This window comes from Polypterus senegalus, chromosome 16 (assembly GCF_016835505.1).
Source record: "Polypterus senegalus isolate Bchr_013 chromosome 16, ASM1683550v1, whole genome shotgun sequence".
In the NCBI taxonomy this organism is placed as follows: Eukaryota; Metazoa; Chordata; class Cladistia; order Polypteriformes; family Polypteridae; genus Polypterus; species Polypterus senegalus.
This window is the reverse complement of record NC_053169.1, coordinates 27,365,292-27,382,405: the sequence shown is the minus strand read 5'-3', so window position 1 is coordinate 27,382,405 and position 17,114 is coordinate 27,365,292. Positions and strand designations below refer to the sequence as shown.

General features: G+C 38.1%; 1 protein-coding gene across 3 annotated transcripts in view; it reads right to left on the bottom strand.

The window, feature by feature from the left end:
• ryr2a (ryanodine receptor 2a (cardiac)) overlaps positions 1-17,114 on the bottom strand; it is a 612,010-nt gene that overhangs the window by 295,594 nt on the left and 299,302 nt on the right. For all 3 annotated transcript variants that reach the window (XM_039738686.1, XM_039738687.1, XM_039738688.1), the window contains exons 8-9: positions 7,390-7,489; positions 689-785 (exon numbers count right to left, since the gene is read on the bottom strand). In XM_039738686.1, coding sequence (XP_039594620.1) covers positions 689-785; positions 7,390-7,489 — 197 coding nt within the window. The remainder of the gene's footprint in view (positions 1-688; positions 786-7,389; positions 7,490-17,114) is intronic.

Below are 17,114 nucleotides of genomic sequence, written 5' to 3'. Positions count from 1 at the left end.
GGCATTGAGGTTTATAAAAAGCTCTGTGGGATTGAGAAGTGGCTGCTTATAGTGGAAAGAAAAGAGAAGAGAATGATCAGATGGATATGTGGAGTGTTAGAGTATAAAAATGTTAAATTGAAAGAAAAACTTGGGGTGAAAACAATAGGTATTGGTGAGTTGGTGAGGAGAAAGTGAGTAAAGTGGGTTGGGCTCATGGATGAAAAGGCAGAGGCTGGTTGGTTGAAGAGGTGCATCAAAATGGAGGTTGGAGATAATAAGGACGAAAGGGAAGCCGAAGATGATGTTTTTGGAGGTAGTGATGAATGATGTGAAAAGAATGAATGTCAATTCAAAGGATGCAGAGTACCATGGACAACAGAGGAAAGAAGTTTCAGGGCAACCATCTAACCTGGGTAAAACTGAAAATGGCTGTTAAATCAGTGATGAGGATGACGATGATACTAGTGTTAAAGCGGAGTATATTATTAAATAATACAGTATGTACAATGATATACGTATTTACATACTACAAAGTGATTCGTGTTTTTATTGAAAATTATTAAATTTTTCTTTAATCATGTTGCATTTTCAAATGTGTACAGTGCTATGGGATTAATTTTATGCACACTATTTAAAAATACTGTACGTTTAATTTGATTTGAGAATGACATGTCTTTAATCATGTCCTTACTCTAAATACTCTCACCTTCGCTGATCTTCCCCATGCTCCCCTGAAGGCACGGTCAAGCATTCATCCATATGCCCATGTAATAACCGTAAAACATCACCACCAATAAGGAACCCTGGAAATAAGAAGCACTTCAATTATATTAAATTGTGCATGGGACACAGAAGATATACATACAATTTCTAAATGATCAATTCCTGAAAGTAAATCCCACACATTAGTTAAAATTATCAAGAATATAGCATAGTTACTTTCTTCTGACATTAAAGTTTAGTTAAAAATTTGTAAAAATTAGACAAACATTTTTGACAAAACAACATCAATTGAATGGAAGTGGATTTGGTGAAGTTCAAACTCATATAAATAATCCTCAATACAAATATGAAACACAAAGATGAACGAAAAGATTAGTAATCATACTCCAACAGTCCAAAAACAACTAACGTTAACGTAGACGCATTTGAACATAGCATTAATGACTTTAAAAGTTAACTCATGATCATGAGAGTGGGAAAAGTGGGTCAGAAAAGATCCTAATGGCTTAGTTTTGGCCTGAAAAGTAAAGTATGATATATTAAATATCATGAATGTAGATACCCTATATTAACAATGTATACAGTACCTATAGCTACTAGTACCATGTCACAATTACACGTAAAAATGTAGTTTAAAACAGTATTCACAGATTCTAAACATTCTTCACAATTCACCTTTTAAAAATGTACTATGCTTAGTATCATTTACAATTCACAATGAATTTTTAAATTAATGACAAACTAATTACAATCAAGTAAATGTTATTACAGATTAGTAATGTACAATTACAGTGTAACAGAATAAGCTGGGTACTCCTGGGTTAATGCCACATCCCACAGACTTAGTTACCTGGAAACTCTAACTTAAATCATTAGAATAACTAATAAATCCCAATCACCAAGTTTCTCCAAATAAAATCAAGTTGAGTTTGAAAGTCTCTGAAGTCCTCCTCTCAACAACCCTACTTGGTAATGTATTCCAAGTGGGTATGGTTCGTTGCATGGAGAACACCTTTCTAACATTTGTTAGGGAAGGTACATATTCCCTTACAGCATTTCTTGTAAAAAAATCCATCGCTGGCACTGAACCCAACTGATCAAGTACAAATAAATGAGAATAGAAAAACTGTGATTAATAGGGAATGATCTAGAAAGTGTAAGATGAGCTATGGTTAAAGAAACCATGAAAACTTTTATATAACTCTTTAATCACAATGTCAATTCAGATGCTTTCCTTTATATGATTTTCTCAATAGCTTATGGACCTTCATTTAATAATAGGAAATCATTAGTCACATAATGGCTCCAAACAGCTGGCTGAGCTAACTCAATAGGCAACACTCCCCCAACCTATCAATACAAACTGACAAAAAAATGTTGCACTTTACAGATGCTGCAATTCCATAATCATAGTTCCTGAGTTTCACAGCACTCATCGCTCTACCTAGTAAAGTGACGTGCCCCCACCAATAACCCTGATATGACAATCAGTTATGCCAATTGCTAAGTGCTCCAAAAGACTCCTACAAATTGATTATATTGTGCAGAGATACATTCATGTAACAATAAAAAAAAATATGCTTGCATGAACTGGCCAATGGACTTGCAATATTACTGCAAAATGGTAATAAGATCCAGAATCACTCCAGTGTGTAGTTCAGTATCACAATATGGGAAAGACGGGGTTATTAAAGTCTCAAGAACACACTGTAACAATACAAAGTACAGCAAAGGTCACACCAATGCCGTGAATAGGTGATGCTCACATTGTTATGGAAATAATCATTTGTGTTACCACAGCTTGCATACTACTCTGTGAAGTGTTTATGTGCACTAGGTCATCCTGCACAGTTTGTGCAATTAATGGGGTCACATAGTGTGCTTAGAGTGGGATAGTCCTTCCATTGGATAGAAGGTACCGCAGTGCATCAATGCTGCCATGCTTCTGGACAACCCAGACATCAAGGCTGGTGCATTAAGATGGGAAGAGGTACAGACCATATGAGACAATCACTTTTGCACCAGAAGTGCACAAACTTGTATTATATGCAATTGTCTTCTTAAAGTAGGTATATGGTCACTCGTCATTTATCCATGCAAGCCTGCACTGGTGCCTTGAATGGGCTAACCAGAAGAAGGAATTTCAGCATGTCCTTAGTGATAAAAGCAGATTGTGCCTGGAAATGAGTGATGGATAATGAGTGACTGTGCCCATTGTATATACAGCTGAAACAGAGAGAACCAAAGCAAAATGTTATAATATGGGGTGCTGTCAGCTACAGTGCTCTTTTATGCCTGGTGTTTGTTGGGGAAATACTGACCAGCATTACATGTGTCAGAGACATCATTCAGCAAGTCCTGATTGTTGTTGCATGAAGGGGGAGAAGTGTTCTTCAACCAAGATAACACCCACCCATATTCTGTCCAGCACAATCACCGGATCTCTCCCCGTTCGAGCAAGTATGGGATGTGATTCTACGGCATGTCATCCGCAGCCACCAGCAATGAACTTTGAACAGTTCTGCCTACAGGCTGAAAGGGCATGAACTGATATTACACAGAAAGACATTTGTATCTGTATGATCATTTGAATGTCAGAGTGCAGGTCTATATTACAGCACAGAGAGGTACATCCAATATTAATGTGAGTATGCTGTAACAAATGACACTCTTATGTACTGAAAAAACCATGCCGCATGACTTTGTGTATGTGATCATGTTATTCATACACTCATATGATTTTCCTATCTGAATTTTAGTCCTATAGTGTGCCGCGTAGGCCTTATGCCTTTACGTAACTTTTTATCGTGTCATATTTGCCAGTTGCACCTGTTGATCTCATCACTGCACCATGTCAAATGCCATGAATGAAAATCGCAGCCCATGTCATATTTACTGACTGACAGCTGATCTTCCAGCACAGTTGTGCTCGCCACTTTTTCTGTAAGCCAATAGCATGCTGCCTGATGGAACGAAGTGTTAACAGCTGCAGCGAGTTCAGTGGCAATCTCTGTCCTTTATTTCTTTTTTACATTATGTTATGGTATGTAAAATAACAGACATCAAACAGACAAACTTCTCATCTGTTTGTGAGATCCACAGCCCACATGCTGAACAGTGCTGTACCGGTACTTTGTAAAGAGTTAATAGCAATGGTGCATTCAGCCTCCTCATCACTACATTCTATGCACTGTACTACCTACTAAACACTTTTTCGTTTTCAACTATCACACGCAAAGAGCCTGCCCCTGTGACCAAAGTGAAAATCAAATATGTTTGATTTTTAGCCTAGCCAGTCGCTGACTAGTTGGTCTCAGTAGTTAGGTATGTCACATTAGACGAGCAGCTTCATTGGAGCACACCACCAACTGCCACTGACTGGCTAAGACTGTGTAAATGAAAGCTAAGATTGAAAATCGTTGGAAAAGTTGTATAAAGAGATATGGGCTTTACAGGGTGTTTTCTTTTTACTTTCTACTATTGAATATTTTACATTAAATTAGGCCCTTACTAGTTGTTGGTTAACTGGGAAGCCATGGTGACACACCCCTATGACAAAGAAAAAAAATCAACTCATGGCTTTTAGGTGCACGTGCTGTCACACACGTGCATGTAGGAGACACCTAAAGGGCCTGAGTAAATGTAATACTACACCAGACCAGGGGGTGGCAGAGTGTGCTGACTGTCTCTCTCAGTTTCTTGCAGACCATTCCCGGGAAATCTCGCCAGGTCCCAGGACCTCTGATGATGTCTTTTCCAACTCTGGCACCTCTGATGACGTCACTTCCGGCTCCGTTGCCTCTGATGACGTCACTTCACTTCATTTCTTTCCCCAACCCTTAAAACCGCCATCTTACCTCCAAGTATTCAGTTCTGTTTTGGATTTGTGAACATCTCTTCAATAATTTCAGAACTTTTGCAGCCGGGATATAATATACGGGTGGCTGCCCCAAACCTTTATAATGTCTGGAGATTCATTCTTCTCACATTGCATAAGATGCATAAAGCATCCATCTACTGTCGTTGTAATGTCTGTCTGTCCAAATGAAACAGGTAAAATTCGATAATCTTATTCTTCAAGGAAACTTGTTGGGTAAGATAATTTTCTTTGAAATATCTGGAGTAGAGTACATCATATAATTTTTCAAGTGTGAAAAACACATATAAAAGCATAACACAAAAAAATGCCCTTCCACCAGTTTAAGTGATGTTTTCTACACAAGGTTAACTGAGTAATCAAAATCTGTCACTGGTATAGCCCTACTTTATATTGCTATATTACATGTACAATAATTGTATTTTTTATTACAGTTTATATTATATTGCTTTTATAAACAGATGCTTTACCTGTAATGGATTCATGTTTTATATTGGTCTTGTTTATTATTTATAAATGGTGACAGTCTGCCAAGTTGATGCCAGGAATAAGTGGGGTTTTGTGAGACACCAATTTCAGTCAAAATTCTAGGAGTCAAGGCTGTCATATTAAATATAATGTGGACCAATAAACACACAGCTGGCCACACAGTTCACAATGTTAGTAAAATTTCCAATAATTATAATATGAGCAGGCAGTCAATAGAGAACTATGTGATTCACAGACAAATCTGAACATCTAGGGCCAGAGGGAAATCAGACAGCATCTGTTTAAATTCTCTTGTTCTCATGGGAAGGTGTTTGGAGGGATTCAAATTTGGTTAAAGGCAGGTAAGTCACCATTGGCAGTTTCTGGACCTCATTCATTAACAGAAACATAATGACTCCAAATGCACTAAAATATTGAAGAGGTTTGGAGTCTAAACAAAATATTAAAAGAACTGGCATGTAGGATATTAGCTACATGCACACTTGATCGTTTAAATAAGCATTGGGGCACTGGGATGCAAAACGTTTCTTAGGTTCATCATTACACTTTTTTATATATTTTGCACCTCAGTTAGGTGTTATTTATTTTTACCTTTGGTTTCATTTTGAATTAGATTAAAACATTTCACATCTTATTGTCCCACGCTGCCATTTTGTGGTTACTACCATGTTGCTATGCTGGAATGACCAGAGAAGGACAACAGTTGATGTCTTTGTCACAATGCTATAAAAGTCAATGAAATGCACTTACTGGCTTTCCAAGATTATGGATTTGCTCAAACATGCCTCTTAAAATCGTTAGAAGCTAATTTTCAAGCTTTTGACTCTTTCCTGTTGATTTCTTGAATGCAATTTGGCTTAACATTTTATTTTGACTTTCTATTTCAGCAATATCTTTTGGGTTTATGTTGCACTTTTTTGTTTTGATAAAACATTCATAATTAGTGTATAGCGTGCCTAGCATATAAGAATATGTATAATAAGAATAAACTGAATCAAAACAGTTTCATTGGTAATTCTAAGTTGGTTTGCTGTGAGTTTGGAGGTATGTGAGTTGGCAATGTATTATACAAATATAACTATTATTTTGCAATACTTAGGAAATGCAACTGCTATTTTGAATTGCTCTGTGTATTTGACATAATGCATTGTACTCTGCTGTTAGAAAAAGAGTTATGTGTGCTAGTTAATTTAGTAGTGTGTTTATCACTGTGAGGTAACCCAATCAAAAAGATGGACTTCCTTTGATTCCTCAGTTGTTAGCTGTATTATTAAATTCACAGTATCATTTTCTTTTGAAATGTTATGGAACACATGACATACTTGTGAAGGACTAGAGCTCTCCATTCACAGCCTCCCTTCCCAGGTTGGCCCCTGCCTGTAAACCTGACTTTGATTCATCTTTTAATAGGGCCAGTCTAATAATTTCTTAGTGATTATAGGTCTCTTCTGTATACAGTTTGAAAGTTCTTCCATGTTGTGTTCTGAAAACAGTGGTAATCTGACACAGTAAGAGGACATGCTGTTAATTTATGGTATTTTGATGACTCCAGATTGACCTAGTGCACACAACATTTCCTTTGATCGATCGGTGCCTTGTCCAGTTAGGCTCCTATACTGCACTGATCATTCCTATGTTGCTGCCAGGATGACCCCAGCCACTCAGCAACACCGCAGAAATGAGAGCAAAATAAATGAAGCTGCAGAAAATAGCTAATGGTGTAACCTTCCAAGTGTATAATTTTATCACTTGGATTTTGTTTATTCCCATAATTTTATTGTTTAATATTTTGTTTGTACATACAGTATATTTGTACGTATAAAAATGTAGTCTTCTCCATCCATCCATCCATCCATCCTCTTCCGCTTATCCGAGGTCGGGTCGCGGGGGCAGCAGCTTAAGCAGAGAGGCCCAGACTTCCCTCTCCCGCCACTTCTTCCAGCTCTTCCAGGAGAATCCCAATGCGTTCCCAGGCCAGCCGGGAGACATAGTCCCTCCAGCGTGTCCTGGGTCTTCCCCGGGGCCTCCTCCCAGTTGGACGTGCCCGTAACACCTCACCAGGGAGGCATCCAGGAGGCATCCTGATCAGATGCCCGAGCCACCTCATCTGACTCCTCTCGATGCGGAGGAGCAGCGGCTCTACTCTGAGCCCCTCCCGGATGACTGAGCTTCTCACCCTATCTTTAAGGGAAAGCCATGTAGTCTTCTCCATGTTTTTAATGTACTCTTTTCCATGGGAAACATCTTAAATCAAGATGTAAAAAGCTCCTAAATTCAAATTGCATATTTCATAGTTAACTTAACAGCAGACAACTTACCTTGTGCAACTTCACTTCCAGAACAAATCGGTGCCACACTCCAGAGAGTTTGCTGAAAGGCAGCATCAACATGCAAACTGCTGTTCCCATAAGATAAATGCTGCAGAAAAAAATCAAGTGTCAAAGAAACAGGGAAAAGTATATAAAACACTTGGTGTTCTGATAATGAATAACACACTTTCTTTTAAAACTTATTTGAGCAAAACGGTGGCAACATTAAACCAAGGAGATTTCTTATTGCTACATAACTCCCCCAAAAAAAGATTTTTCCCATATGGGTTTGTAGAGAAGCCATATCACTCTTTCGTTAAATGAATGGTTCGATGTCAGTTTGTTTTGAAGTAAACTGATCACCATTTTTCTCAGTGGTCAGCTTTCATGCTGTTGTTATTCAAAAATCAAAAAACGTGAGATTCCTTTATGTTATCACTATTTTTAAAATGATAAACTAAGGAAATGATTCTGTCTCATACTGTATGTGAAAGCCATGATTTAAGAGTACTAAAAATAATGGTGTTGGAACATGGGATATATGAAAGAAGCATTAGTCAAAAACTAATTTAAAAAGCTTTATTAACATTCAAACATTCGAAATAGCATTCATACTTTACCAATTTTACAATTTCAGGAAGTTAGCAAACAAAAAAGAGCAAAATTTTAAAGCAAATCACAAAGCAATGAGGGGTTAGTAGCAGTTAGATGTAGTTCGTTTTAAAAAAATGCGGCTGGTGAAAAGCAGACACAGTATGTGGACGCAGCTTTATAAATTTGTAATATGGACACATGGTGCATGCGGGAGCCAGCCATCAAAGAATAACAGCAGGATTAAACTAAATGGAGTTTTCTTTACAGATGCAGCAAAATTAGAATATGACCTGAATATGAAACAAAAAGCAAATTGTAAAGCAGAAATGAGAAAAAGCACAATGGGGCTAATATGACATTGCAGCAGCCATTTTACCCATAAAAGTAAACACACAATCTATACAGGAAAATCAGATTATTAGAGATTAAATGAGAAATTAGAATATACAAAATTAGAACATCTCCTGAATATTTTAAATTATGCCTCATTGTTTTAGGCATTATAGATGAAGCCAGCATTCACATAGAATGGAGACTATTGGTGTGACACCATGTGTTGACAGAGGTAGCTAAATGTGCTTTTCTGACACTGAAACATCTCTTTCAGGGGGGATTAGTGTACAAGATATGTGTTGAAAAATGTAGCAGTCCAATGATTTTTCCATTATTGCACCAGCACTGGCTGACCACTAAACTCTTACTCTGGTATTGTTAACTGTATTTTCCACACATACAGTAGATGATATCTCTTAAGATATGTACTGTATAATTTCAGTAGAAGACTCACAATTTACCTGGATACACATTCTGTAAACCAGACTATGTTGTACTTTTGTCAAAACAGACACTTTTCAATACACATACACACTTCTGTGCAGGACAGCAGAAGATGCTAAAGACCCTAACTCACAATATCAGTGCTGATACCAGCTTTAAGAACTGCAAAATGTTTGATGAAATGTCTTTGTTTAGAACATTTCCATTGATCTGTTTGGTGTTGGAAGAAAACCCAAAATTTTAAACATGTGAAATTTATTTTCTTTTCTTCATTTCATAGCAGAGTTAGTGGGAATAAAATATCACAGTTTAAAAGGATATCTCCTACAGGGCCACCCTGCAACATACCAGTGCTGCGGCTATTAGTTAAACTTTTAGTAAGTTTCTATTTGAGGATATTTTCTCCCAAACCCAATATAAACACTGAGTGATTGATAACATAGTAACCTTTATTTTTTTCAAATCTGGATTTTTTAATATATCTACAACTTTGATTCTGAGGGTTCCACGGAGCCCAAATTTTGTACCTTGAACAAAACAGATACTTATAGCTTTCTAATTCTGGAGCTGCAGAAGAAGGTGATATTTTTTTCCCCTTGTGTTTAATCTTACCCTAAAATTGCACCTGTTTGTAGTTTTTGTGAAAGATTCTAGGTTTATCTTTAGTTTGTATGTGTTTGAGATTTTCCAAATTTGTGAGAGAGGCGAGATTGCGTTGGTTTGGACATGTGCGGAGGAGAGATGCTGAGTATATTGGGAGAAGGATGCTAAGGATAGAGCTGCCAGGGAAGAGGAAAAGAGGAAGGCCTAAGAGAAGGTTTATGGATGTGGTAAGAGAGGACATGCAGGTGATGGGTGTAACAGAGCAAGATGCAGAGGACAGGATGATATGGAAGAAGATGATCCACTGTGGCAACCCCTAAGTTCCACAACTGCAATGCAGATATCTTGCATTTAAATTAAAACACTGGAGCTTTTAAATGAACTGGCAGAAAATGCAGGATAGGAATTAGCACGTAAGATCTACAGGAATATGGGAGGTCTGCCTCCGATTATGGAATAGCCTGCAGGATGGTGTTGAAAATCTGATGTTAAATGGAGAAAAGTCAAACATGCACATAAGGCACAAAGTGTTTTAAAGATATGTTTGGGTGTTTATTTTTTGCTAGACTAATTTTCTAGATAAGGTGTATCCCTGATGTATTTTTAGGCATATGTACAGGCACCAGTGGAGATGCACTTGCAGTAATAATGATTTTACTATTTGAGAAGATAATCATAAGATACATGGAATTAAACAGACTTTGATATAACTCTTCAAAAAGAACTTAATTTAAAAAAATTACACACACTACAGTAATAGTAATTATATAGACTCTTGAATTCAGGCATCTATTTATATGAAAGTCACACTGGAAAAACCAGCTTCCAAAGAAATATAAATCTGTTTTTGCGAGTATGACAGGTCCAAGCGAGAGCAGATCATTTGCAAGACCTTCTTGTGTTGTCAGTCATAATTTGTTTTGAACTAATTATAGTTGACAAGTTTATGTTCCAAACAGTTTCTTATTAACTTGAAGCTAATTGATGCTGTTAATGGAATCAGTTTAATAAGATGCCTGCTGCTAAGTGTAATTTCAGAAACAATCAATTGTGCAGCTACTGCTCATCCTATTTTCAATTAATTTTTCATAAATAGGGTCAGTGAGGTAACAGGCCAAATTGTCCAGACCAAATGTTCGTAATCACAGCAAATGTCTCCAGCTACCTTTCAGGGGAGTTCAAAGGTTCTCCTGCACCATCTCAGTGGCAAAATATCTTTAACACATTATAGGTCTGGCCCTGGCCAGTGCATCCAAACTTAAAAACTTCTCATGGAAGGCATCCAGGGGACATCCTCACTAGACACCCAAACCATTTACACAGTCTTTCAAATATCTATACAAGGGCAGTGCACCAAATATCCATTATCTGGGTGAAATCCTTGTTTCAGCCCTAGGCCCAACTCTTAGACTGAATACTCTATTTAAAGCCTTCACTACAGGTTGGGGAATGTGATCTCTCAGGAAATGTAAAAGAAAAAAAAACATATTCTCTTGCTGAGGAGCATTATTAAAAAATAGCATCAAAAACTACATTGCTTTCACCAGGTCAGATCTCACTTACACCCGAGGCTCTGCCGTTTGGCAACAGCCACAGAAATGCACCAATTTCCAACGGATGCTTCCAGTACAGGTATCTCCAACAAGGACGTTTCTACTCAGTTCAGGAGATGTTTGAAATATTCTTGTACCTTATAACAAATACAATTTACCAAGCTTAATGCTTCTCCATTCATCATTTAAATATCCAGGGAAACATCTAGCATAACCATCCTAGATAACAAACCCTTTAAAATCTGCCTAAAAGTTATCCTCCATGGCTTTACCAGACTCTTTTGATATGTAGACCTTCACTTCAGCTATTGTGATGGATGATGACTGATTGGCCTGTCTGTACCTCTCACAAAATTGCTTTGATTAGCTCAATAGACCTTAAACTATAAAGACAGATGCATCCAATCATGAAAAAAGTTATTGAATCAGGACATAGTCTTGTTAACACTACACAAAAGATCTCTTCTTTTAACATGAAGGTTACCCATATAGGACCTCCAGGTTTGTCCAGCTATTGCTCTGCTGATGTGCGAACTTCACACCAATAATTTTCAGGAGTAGGATTCAACCACAGGATGCTGTATCCGTGAGGCAGCAGCATAAACCACAGCACCATCATGTGGCCAACTTTGTGAAATAACCTGAGCAAAAAAAAACTATGCTCAGCTTACATGGGCTCTGCAGATTGTGTTTGTAAAATAGCTACTCATATCAAATGATGTTCTCTGAGGAATGAAAAGCTTATTCTTTTTAAAGTACACCTACAGTGCTCTTAGGTTGCATGACAATTTGCTCTGTCTTCCTAAGAGAAGATCACAGCAATATGCTATTTGTTTACTGGAGAAATGTAGACAAGGGAATGTTTATCAGACCCAAATCCTCAGTGTAGCATTATTGAGTTATATGAAACAAAATAAAATGTAAAAAAATAGGATGTACAAAAATTTGGGCATTCTTTTAATTGCATTAATTTGAAGACCTGTAGTCCTTTAATGCTGACAAGGTTGCAGCACAAAATTGCTTTGATTAGCTCAATAGACCTTAAACTATAAAGACAGATGCATCCAATCATGAAAAAAGTTATTTACATAGGTAATTGCTAGTTGTGCTTATCCTTGGTTCTTTCTTAGAGAGTGGCAACATGGGAACCTCTAAAGAACTCTCTACTGACCTAAAACTAAGATAATTCATTGTTATGAATTAGGAGAAGGTTACAAGAAATTATCACAAAGGTTAAGACTGTCTGTCTCAACAGTCAGAAATGTAGTTAAGAAATTGGAGGCCACAGAAACAGTCCTTATGAAGGAAAGATGTGGTAGGCCAAGAAAAATATCTGAAAAGCACAGCCGAAGGCTGGTTAGAATGGTCACAGACAAACCACAAACCACCTCCAGAGAGCTACAAGAACATCTGACTGCTGATGGTGTCATTGTACATTATTACACAGTCCAGTTCGCTTTGCACTGGGAACAGCTCAGTGGAAAGGTGATGCACAAAAAGCCTTTTGTGAGTACTCACCACAAGAAGTGTCGCATGAGGAAACATTTTGAAAACATTTTGGAAAAAATACTATGGACGGATGAGACTAAGGTAAAGTTATTTGGTCACAACCAGAGACACTATGCATGGTGAAAAAACACACAGCATTCCAGGAAAAGAACTAGCTGCCTACTGTAAAATTTGGTGGAGGGTCCGTCATGCTATGGGGCTGTGTGGCTAGCACAAGTACTGGAAACCTTGTTAAAGTTGAGGGCCGCATGAATTCCTCCCAGTATCAGGAGATTCTTGACAAGAATGTTCAAGAGTCAGTCACAAAGTTGAAGTAATGATGGGGTTGGATGTTTCAGCATGAATGATCCAAAGCACCATTAAAAATCTACCAAGGAATTCATGCAGAGGAACAAGTACAATGTTCTAGAATGGCCGTCCCAGTCCCCAGACCTGAACATCATTGAAAGTGTATGGTGTCAGGGATGCCAGGGGCAACGACCCGGCCGGGATGCCGTGAGGGACCGGAAGAGGGTCAAAGCCCACCCTGGATCACGTGGGGGCCACCTTCCTGGTTGCTCTGGGGGCCACGGGTACAGGGCACGGAAGCTCCACCCTGTAGGGGCCCGTGGTCACCGCCAGGAGGCGCCCCAATGCCTTGGGGACCTGTTACCCCAGCACTTCCGCCACACCAGGAAGTGCTGGGGGGAAGATTTAGGACGGCACCCGGAGAGCTGCCGGGAGGACAGCCGGCAATTCCGCCACGCTGGGGCGTGGCCAAGGGAGGAATGCCGGGAACACCTGGTGCTCCTCCGGGGACTGCATAAAAGGGGCCGTCTCAATTCATTCAGCGCTAGAGTCGGGTGGAAGGAGGACAAGGCAGAAGAGGTGTGGAGGCGGCCTGAAGAAGGCATTTGTGGCCAGGACTGAGAGATTGGTGGGGTTTGTGCACAGGACTGGGTCTTAGTGACCATCGTTATTCTAAATATTGTAAATAATAAACGTGTGGTGGTGATTAAGAACATGTCCGCCTGTCTGTGTCCGGGTTGGCTCCACAATGGATTGATTTGAAGTAGGATGTCCATGTTCGGAAGCCATCAAACCTGACTGAACTGGAGGCATTTTGTATGGAAGAAGGGTCCAAAATACCACCAGCCGGAATGCAGGGACTTATCAGTGGCTATAGGAGGCGTCTACAGGCTGTTATTTCAGCAAAAGGAGGCACTACTAAATATTGATGGGATTATTCCTTTGGGGCACCCACATTTATGTACCTGTCTATTTTTGTTTAAATGCACATTAAATTGGTTCTGTTGGTCCAATAAAAATATTTCACTACTGAAATGTTGCTGTCTCCATTAAGGTATAAAATATGTTAAAATGAAGTTGCTGCCTGAAAAGCTTAACAAGTTATAAATTGATACAGTGATTTTTATCAGGGGTGCTCAAACCTTTACATAGCACTGTATTTGAGGAATAAACAGATAAAAAGATAGTATGACTTACTGAAATAAGCTCTATGGTTACAATCAGCTTAAATGTCAAAATGGGTGGGCATCTTCCTTTCAACAGCAAAAACTAACCACTAATTAAGAAAGCAGTTTTAAAATCATTCAGTCCTTCTACAAGAGTCTAAAACTGAATTGTCCTAGAGAGGTACAGGTTTTTCACTACAACTAAGCTCTTAATTGGATTCCTCACCGTTTACAGTTAATGAACACAAGTGTGAATTATAATGAACTGCATTATTCTTATGCAGAAGATTCATTGATTTATATGTGCTTGGCTTGCAGAAACACATCACTGTTTAGAAACTTTTTAAATTGAAAAATATCGCCTTGAAATCCAGATGGGGAGATCAAATGCTGTATAATTTCATGAAAATTGGGTTAGAAATATTTACAGCAAAGGGTTCACAGTCATATTGGCTCACCTAGTTTTGACTCGGTGACAATGCTTTAGCATTTTACATTACAATAGCAACATCATAACATAATGGGAGCAAGCAGTTAACCTTTAACGTCACACAAGGATAAACAACAAGCCAACAATGTAAAACATTTCCATCAGTTCCACTATTTTTGATCAAAAAACCTCTATAATCCAAATGAAAATGATAATGGCATCATTTAATTATTCATTAATTATTAATCATTCAATTAATATATTTGATCCGTGTGCATGCATCATCATTAGTTTTTGCTGGTTTTCTGGCATCATACTAACAACCAAATTATCAGACAGTAGTAAACATGTTGCCAATGCACATAATAATAGTTACTATTGTGTTTTCAGTACTATTGCTGCTTTCACTATTGAAAACACTGCGCTACTGAGCTTGCTATGTACAAGAAGGAAACAAACTTGCCTGGACAGAATGTAGAAACACAAATCTTATTTGAATTTTTTAAGTAATTCATATTTGATTTATCATCCACTGTGGAAATTCACCCCAAAAGTTACATTAACTCTTTGTCTATATGGACGTTTACTGTAATTAAAAGCAAGAAAATACAAAAAACTTAAAAAGAGAAAAGGATTTGCTCTCTCGCACTGGCAACTGCTGATCATATAGAATGGTGTGTCTGTGTTTAAAAGACAATGCCACACACAATAAAGAAAATGTAGTCTGTAGTCTGTTTTACTCAGAAAATAGCATCCAGTTCAGCACATTTTATTTCCTCTGCATACATTTCCCTCTCATTAAGGTATCTGCATTATTGGTAGCCACTTTTGAAACATATTTCACCTTTCTGATTTAATTAACCTCACTTTCCATTTTACTGTTAAGCTTTGCTAGTGGGACCATTGTACTGTAATGATCAAGAACCTACAGATATGGAGTTCATATTCTTTCTACAAAGGCTTTTGTAAATATTTGGGAAAATGAATCCTTAGAAACTGTAATTGGATTCTCTCATAAACTATTAATCACAAGCTAAATGCTCATTATCTTGCTTCATTAACTACCCTGATTACTCATGGCATTTCTGTATGTAAATGAACCTGACAGTAGAAGTTTTTATTTCTAAAAAAATAAGTATAAGTTTAAATAAATCTATTTTACAGTACTCTGAATTAAATATTTTTATTCAGCATCTTCAAGAGCCTTTTAGATAAAAATCACCAATTTTAATGATGAGCAGAAAGGAAGAACTGTCCTATGTTTCAGTCATTCAGTCCCTTGACTCACCACCCACGGTAAGTACATACTTTGTAGACAGAAATCAGTGGATTGGAGGGACTAAAAATAGTTCTATGATACACACTGCATGAACAGCATACAAAGGTGAACCAATATTTAAGATTAGAGAGGGAACTCCTAAGTATTCCATCTGGTGTTTACCTCTTGGCAGTTGAATACTTATCCCATTCTCTTCATACCTCTGTGCTTAGTGGTCCTTTGGTTGTTCAGTTAGTTACAGTAGTCTCCCCCTTCACAAGTCACTTCTCACCAAACCCCAGGATTAACTTCCAGGGTCAGGGATATCCTTCATTGTGCTACAGGAAGACCAGCAAAGAATTTGTTCTTGTGGATTATGGTGTCCATGTAGCCCTTAAACTTCCGTTCGCTTTAAAAACCCATGGCCTTCAAGTCAAAACCATACCTTTCTGCACTATGTGAACAACAGGACAAGAGTAAATATTCCTTTCCGGAACCATGTGCCTAGTGGCCAGGAGGTGTTCACAATTTTTTTCCATTCCCTCCATGGCCTCACTCTTATTATTTCTCTCCCTATCTCATCCAGAAGAGTGCCACACATCTCTACGAGTAGCTTAGCTCGGCTACATGCCCAGGTGTCTTAAGGAGTCTTTACAGGCTTCCTTCCGGGATGCTTGCTTTTCTCCTTCTGTCTCTCTCTCTCTCTCTCTCTCTGTAACAACTAGTTTAAGTCCTTTTTATTGATGGTTAATGTGTATTACTAGTTTTTAGAGGCACCAAATCTGATTTTACCATTTATTTTTCAGTTACTAGAAAATATTTTGTATTTTTCTCATCATCATTTTGTTTTTCCCTGGATGCCACCATTTTGTGTCATCATGACTGTAAGACAAAGTGAGCTTTGCCTATTCTGTTAGGTTTTAGTGGCACAAAAGGCCTATTAAGACAATAGATTATCTGGGATACAGACAGCAAGCTGCACCAAACGCCACTTACATTCCAAAGTAAGGGACTGAACTCTTCGTATCAGAACCAGCCTTTACTTCATCTAATAATGAAGATGTAAATCAGAGTGGAACTGACATCTTTGGAAAAGCCTCTCTGCAAACTCTTTTGAGTTTGCGAAATAGGCACCAAAGAACAAAAAGCAATATAAGTCAGTGAATGACAACTCTCATGGACAAAATAACACACTAATGAAAAGACACCGATTTTGAAACTGGAACTGACTTGAATCCAATTACGACAGATTATTTGTTTCTTCAAAAACTAGCTGCACTCAAACTCTGAAGAGAATTCTAAAGCAATTCTGAGGGAACTCCACTCTGATCTCACACTCTCTTACACTCTCTGCCTCCTCTCTGCTCTAAAATGCTGATGAGCCGCTCCCTCCCTTGGGAGTTGAAAGCTGACAATCTCTTCTTTTTGTGCACTGGAAAGCTGAGATCTAGTCTGCCAATTCAAGCAGCCATTACTGTAAGAAGGAAACTTCAACATGTAAACTCTAGTGCCGGAAAGAGTATGTACTTCACTATCAAGTTGCAGACGATACAGCA